This window comes from Drosophila miranda, assembly GCF_003369915.1.
Source record: "Drosophila miranda strain MSH22 chromosome Y unlocalized genomic scaffold, D.miranda_PacBio2.1 Contig_Y2_pilon, whole genome shotgun sequence".
Lineage (NCBI taxonomy): Eukaryota > Metazoa > Arthropoda > Insecta > Diptera > Drosophilidae > Drosophila > Drosophila miranda.
Genome location: NW_022881614.1, coordinates 19,493,128 through 19,499,127, shown reverse-complemented (window position 1 = coordinate 19,499,127; position 6,000 = coordinate 19,493,128). Strand labels below are relative to the sequence as shown.

At 53.6% G+C, this 6,000-nt stretch overlaps 3 protein-coding genes across 3 annotated transcripts; 2 read left to right on the top strand and 1 right to left on the bottom strand.

The window, feature by feature from the left end:
* Positions 1 to 431: 431 nt before the first annotated feature.
* On the top strand, positions 432 to 2,083 carry LOC117193419 (leucine-rich repeat neuronal protein 2-like). Its single transcript, XM_033398172.1, has one exon. It carries the CDS (start codon positions 570 to 572, stop codon positions 1,989 to 1,991), a length of 1,422 nt encoding a protein of 473 aa, XP_033254063.1. The 5' UTR covers positions 432 to 569; the 3' UTR covers positions 1,992 to 2,083.
* A 125-nt stretch (positions 2,084 to 2,208) lies between these two features.
* LOC117193420 (antigen 5 like allergen Cul n 1-like) lies at positions 2,209 to 3,285 on the bottom strand. The gene is made up of 2 exons (XM_033398173.1): positions 3,052 to 3,285; positions 2,209 to 2,983 (listed from the first exon to the last, which is right to left on the bottom strand). The coding sequence occupies exons 1-2, from the start codon at positions 3,268 to 3,270 to the stop codon at positions 2,282 to 2,284; spliced, it is 921 nt and encodes a 306-aa protein (XP_033254064.1). The 5' UTR covers positions 3,271 to 3,285; the 3' UTR covers positions 2,209 to 2,281.
* A 1,179-nt stretch (positions 3,286 to 4,464) lies between these two features.
* Positions 4,465 to 5,543, top strand: LOC117193421 (allergen Tab y 5.0101-like). The gene is made up of 3 exons (XM_033398174.1): positions 4,465 to 4,674; positions 4,736 to 5,096; positions 5,154 to 5,543. The coding sequence occupies exons 1-2, from the start codon at positions 4,486 to 4,488 to the stop codon at positions 5,072 to 5,074; spliced, it is 528 nt and encodes a 175-aa protein (XP_033254065.1). The 5' UTR covers positions 4,465 to 4,485; the 3' UTR covers positions 5,075 to 5,096; positions 5,154 to 5,543.
* Positions 5,544 to 6,000: the final 457 nt, after the last annotated feature.

The window sequence follows — 6,000 nt, the reverse complement described above, 5'->3', positions numbered from 1 at the left end:
GCTGCATACCTCGCACTCAAGAAGTTTCGTCACTACCTGTTGGGAATCAGAAAGGTTGCTCAAGTCGAGGGGCCAAATATCACAGCAACGAGCAGTGACAATATGAAGCTATGGCGTTTTGTCTCAGAGAACGATGATATATTATCATCTGGGACAGATGAAGATGAGCAGGAGGGCCGAATGTAAAGGACAGTGTATCAAGCAGTTAGCACTATCCCATCTAAATTAACATTTGAACTTAAGATACCATCGATAAGACCTAACCGATATAACCAGACTTAACCGATGTTTAAAAGACCTAACCGATAAGGGGTTATCGATACGGGAGTCGGTTGTTGGAAGTAGAAGCAGAAAGTTGAACAAAAAGTCGGAAGAACAGACTCATTCTTTTTCGAAAAACACTATTAATAAACGATACATTATTATTAATCTTACATTTATGGGAAAATCGAACGAATTTACTCAGCGAGCTTTTTCCCCCGAAGATAAGATATGGAAGTGGGTGTCGCAAGGGAACTGGAAGCTCTAGAGCATTAATCGTAGCGTTCAGTGTGCCAAGAACCTTCATCATGGGGAGAATCGCAGTCAAAAATACGTGTAGAAGCAGAGCAAGGGTGGCCTTTTTCCTGCTGCTGGTGGTACTGGTGGCCGCCTGTGGGGCGGAGAATATCGACGCCGATGCAGTGGATCGTTTCTGCTACCCAGAGTCGAAGCGGGACTCGCGGCTCTCCTGCGAGTGCAACAATGTGAGTGCCGCGCCCTGGGGCATGAGAGCCCTGCGCATCGACTGCAGCTACAAGGCGTACCGCACAGCGGATCTCTCAGAGATGCTGCCACTCTACATAGACACGCTGGACCTCTCGTGGAACGCCCTCGACCAGGCGCCAGTCTTCAGCAGCGACAGCCTCCACCAGCTCAACCTGATGCACAACAACATCAGCCGACTGAGTGGCAACAAATTCGCCAAACTGAGCAGCCTGCGGGAGCTGTACCTGGGCTGGAACAGCATTTCCCAGGTGGAGGCGCAGACCTTCGCCGGTCTGCCCCATCTGCAGGTGCTCGATCTGGCGCACAACAACCTGCATTCGGTGCCAGCACAGCTGTTTGCCCCCCTGCTGGTGCTCACCTCGCCGGACCTCTCCTGGAACCGGAAGCTCAATGAGACCACGCAGCTGCGGAGTGGAGATCTGTACACGGACCTGGGGATCAACTGGAAGCTAACAACTCTCCGCCTCGATGCCTGTAATCTGAATGAGCTCCGATTACCGTCAGGGGCTCCCCTCAAGGAGCTCTCCCTGAGGCGCAATCTCTTCCAGCGCGTGCCCGGCCAGCTGCCGCAGACGATGCTCCACTTCGACATCAGCGACAATCTGCTGGAGCAGCTGCTGCCCGAGGATACGGCCAATCTCACCCAAGTCCGGCAGCTGTTTGTGGAGGACATGTCCCTGCTGCAGGGAATGGCCGCCCATGCTCTGGTTCCCCTCGAGCAGCTGGAGTCGATTAGCTTTCAGAACAGCCGGCGCCTGAGCCACTTCGACGCTGACGCCTTCGGTCCGCTGCCAAAGGTCCCCTCCCTCCGTACGATGTCATTTCGTGGGACTCTTCTGCGTTCTTTTAATTCCTCGCTTTCGCCGGTTTTTGCAAAGCTTACCGAGTTGGATCTCAACGGTGTGCCGCTTCACTGCGACTGCGAGTTGGTCTGGCTAAAGAAGCTCTGGATTGAGACGGGCGGACGCTGCCTCAAGCCGTCGCGCATCCGCGGCATGCTTCTGTCCTCGGCCCGCCACGACGCCTTCAGCTGCGACACCTGGCCGCGCTGGGCCTACGGGCTGGTCGTGCTCACCCTAATCGCCTTGAGCGCCGCGGGCATCTACCTGATTGTGATGGGTCTGCGACCGCATCAAGGCGTCACCATGCGGCGGAAGGTCGGTGCTGGCAGTCCCTATGCCCGCGTCACCATCGAACCCAATCACCAGGAGAACCTGAGCTAGATGTGGAGACTTGAGGACTTTGAGGTTTCCTATTAACTTTTCTGTGACTGTTTTTGTATATAACCCAATAAACAATTCAATATTTAAGTGAATCCAAAGACCCCACCACCCAAGAAGTGATCTATACCCAAATCGAGGAAGGAAGAGGTTCTGTGGTTGGGGTTTTAGTCACGCTGTTGAATGGACTTGGACCCCTTACCGATTAAAGAGTCGGAAATAGATTACCCCGCATGGGTATTCACGTATGTGTATTTGAGTGGGAATCCTCTAATAGAACGTCATTCAAATGTTTAAGCACGCTTGGGCCTGGACTTGGCTGCAATTGATTCCATGCCGTCCTCACTGTACTTCATTTTGATGAGAAGCATCGGCTTTGGGACATAACGATCCACGGCGTTCACATCAAAGGGCTCCTCCACGGCGCACTGATTGGGGAACTGGGGATTGGTGCCCTTTTGGCAGCCGGCAGCCGCCTTGTGGCCGATGGCATAGGCTGGCTCGTGGTGCACATTCTTCCGCGCGAAGTTGCAGACAATGAACTGCTGTTGCCAGCGGTGGCGCTGCTGCTGGAGAAAGCCACAGCCCATGTAGGTGGCACGCTCCTGGATCAGCTGGCGGAAGCTGGTGATGTCCTTGCGGAGTCCCAGCCCGAGCCCTGCTGTTGCCTTCTTGTACTGATTGAACCAATTGTAGATCTTGTGGCCGATCAGCTGGCGTTGGCTGAAGCGATTGGCGCTGAAGATGACGTGTCCCACGATCTGGCCTACGCGCTTGAAGCGTCTGGTGTTGCGGCAGTTGTCGGTGGCAAGGTGGCACTGCTTGACCGCAAACTCTGCCAAATTTGCCAGCTCAGGGTCCCACTGGACGGTGGCCATGCGCTCGGCGGAGGCCACCTGATTGCGGTAGAGGTTCACCTGGCGGACGATGAACTGCTGCATATCCGCACTAATTGGTATCAGCCTGGCGCCGCTCTTGCACTTCGCTCCAAGGCTCTGCGAAAAAAAGAGAGAGCGCTAGAGTTGGGTGCGACTCGAGGGGGGCCAAAAAGACATCCACGTACGCCGTTGTTGTTGCAGGCCACGTGCTGCAGGGCTGGGCGAGAGCACCAATGCTCCTGGCAGTAGTCCCAGCCGTAGCCGCAGGAGAACAGGCAGAAAAGGACGAGGTCAGATTGACGAGCGAAGGCAATTGCAGTCGCAATTTGTTTACCCCGACACGCCACCTGCGGAAAATGGCGATTTCCATGGTCGAAAACGACATGGAATGCGGCGGGAAACATGTCACAGCCCGTCAGCCATCAGTTACCATGGATGGGACGTGGCTAGCCCGCAGAGTTCTCTGTCTTTGGATCTCGATCTGTCTCTGTCGTTGCTGCGTTTCCGCGAAGAATGAGAAAGTCTTCGACTACTGCGGAGAGGATGTCTGCGTTGCCGGCACGGGACCCCACCTGGCCTGCAAACATTCACGGGTGAGTGGCAGTCTGCAGACCCATCAATTGTCCTCCCTTGATATCCCCGAATCCTTGTCAGGCATTCGACAGCGCAAAGTATCCGCCGGGCGCAAGGCTGCTGAGGATTGACAACTCCCTGGCCCGCTTCATCGTCAGGGAGCACAACGGGGCCCGGAATCGGGTGGCGCGTGGCACCTTCCGCAAATTGCCTCCATCGCGACGCACCCTAACCGTCCGCTGGGAAGAGCTACTGGCCTGGCTGGCAGAGCTCAGTGTGATGAAGTGTCAGCTGGAGCGACACACCTGTTTCGGGTCGCATATATATACGTGGATCTAACCACCATTCTGGGTGGCAACAATCTGACCAAGTGAGTGTGCTGCCTTCAAAAACCCGTCCCCCTCCTCTCTGACCGTTTGAGCTCCAGACAGGATGTGGGACACTACCTGCAGATGATATAAAAAAGATGGCTGGACTTACCAAATGACGAAGTGCATCTACAGCTGTTACCACGACTGCCTTCCCATCTACCCCACGGGCGACTACCCAGGACAACACTGTCGCTTTGGCGTCAACCACGCCTACCAGTCCCTGTGCTCCGAGAGCGAGCATCTCATGTGCGACGAGTCCGACTGCTGTGACTTAACAGATCCAAAGAGCGCTTCAGAGGACTACTCTCGACGAGGGTATATCCGCTCGGTACAGGAAATTTGCATTGCAATCCAAGCCCGGGGCCAGATCCAGGAAGGCTACCTACCGTCAGGTCTTGGAACAGAGAGCACTGAAACGGACTAAACTGAATCAGACAACAGTAAAGAAGCACCAGCTGTTCAGGACTCCAGCGAGGTATCATTAAAGACAGACAAATCAAATAAAGAATACAACGTTTGATCCATCGGGGTACGGCTATGGTGGCAGAACCTTCAGGCCTGATTGACGCCATCGAAACGAATCGAATCGGATTCGATGGGGCTTAAGAACCAGCTGAAATTACTCGTATTTCTTTGCACGTTCATCGGTTCGTTCCAGTTAGTTTCGATCCGAATATGAAGATCTGCAGTTCCATCCTGTGGTACGCAACCGGACTGCTGCTTTTATCTGCCCTCAATGAGGTCCGTGCCCAGAAGAAGCCGAAGTACTGTAGCCGGGCAAAGCCTCCGAGCAAAACAAAGTCGGACTACTGCGCTCTGCCCTCTTGTGGAGGCGCAGAGCACATTGGCTGCAACAGCAATAAGGTAAGACTCATCTGCTTCGTGCTGGAGGGCCTCCCAAGTATCCGCGGTATCCTTTCTGCAGCAATTTATAGAGGGCTGCGTTGGGAGCATGTTCAACGTATCGCAGAATATGCGAAACTTTATTGTGAAGCAGCACAACATCTACCGCAACATCGTGGCCAGGGGCAAGCTCCACGGCCTGCCTCCGTCCGGCCGCATGCTCAAGATGCAGTGGCACGAAGAACTGGCCGAGGTGGCCCGATTCGCTACCTATCGCTGTTCCATTGGGCCGGTCCACAAATGCCATACCACACTGGAGTATGCAGGGACCGGCTACAATATGGCCTACAACAAGTTTCCCAGCGCCCAGGACCCCACCAAGATTGTCCGGGCCCAGCTGAAGGCCTGGTACATGGCATGATATCGGGCACATCACCCGGCGGGTGAGTGAGGGAGTTCTGTGGTAGTGTCTGTGCTGGATACTGATTCTGATCTTTCAGCCAGGAGATAGGACACTTCCTGCAGCTTGTTTCGGCCCTGGCCGATCGCGTTGGGTGTGCCATTTTCAGTGCAAAGCACTTCAGCTACAACTACCAGACCCTGGTCTGCGACTACAGCTGTTCGTATAAGAAAAAGTTACCCGCCTACAAGATAGCACGCATCCCGGCCGAGGATTGTACCTGCGGGTCCGATCAGGATTTCAAGAATCTCTGCAGCGGCTTCGAACGTGTCAGGAGCTGCGACGACGATGCCCCCATGGGCAGCCAGCGATCGCCAGATACAAAACTTATAGGCGTGGACTACGATAACCTTTTGAATGCAAATCTGAATCAAAAACCCACGCCTCCTGAGAATTTATGGCAGGGTATGGGATGATGCAACGCAGCTGTTCCCTCACATAAATATGCACAGGACATGCAACGCGATTTTCAAGCTTCGATTGTGCCAATAAACGGTTGAATAGTACAGTGTCAAAGGTGGTTTCCATCAGTTTATTCAATCGATGGGTCCAGCTGCCAACAGTTGGAAGAATGCTCCACTCCTGTTTTAATTGAAATGAAATTGCCATTTTCTGCCCTCATTTATCGATTTGCTTAGACAATACAATCCGTGGATATTTTCGCATTCCACGCCGCGCATCGAATTGATTTATTCCACACTCTCTTGCGGCTTGCGGCTTGTGTCGATATCCCCCCCAGTTCCCGTTCAGGTCCGAGGGATAAACGCAATTTATGGCACTGGCAGCCGTGCTCCACTCAATTGTACGCGAACGAGGGCCGATATTAATAATTATAATAAAGTGTGTAATAGTCGCTGCCATAAATACTCGGCCATGCATCTGCAGTC

Coding starts and splice junctions, on each gene's coding strand:
- LOC117193419 (XM_033398172.1), top strand. CDS start 570: ATGGGGAGAATCGCAGTCAAAAATACGTGTAGAAGCAGAGCAAGGGTG.
- LOC117193420 (XM_033398173.1), bottom strand. CDS start 3,270: ATGTTTCCCGCCGCATTCCATGTCGTTTTCGACCATGGAAATCGCCAT. Junction 2,984..3,051: donor TGGCCTGCAACAACAACGGC/GTACGTGGATGT, acceptor TTTTTTTCGCAG/AGCCTTGGAGCGAAGTGCAA.
- LOC117193421 (XM_033398174.1), top strand. CDS start 4,486: ATGAAGATCTGCAGTTCCATCCTGTGGTACGCAACCGGACTGCTGCTT. Junction 4,675..4,735: donor TTGGCTGCAACAGCAATAAG/GTAAGACTCATC, acceptor TCCTTTCTGCAG/CAATTTATAGAGGGCTGCGT.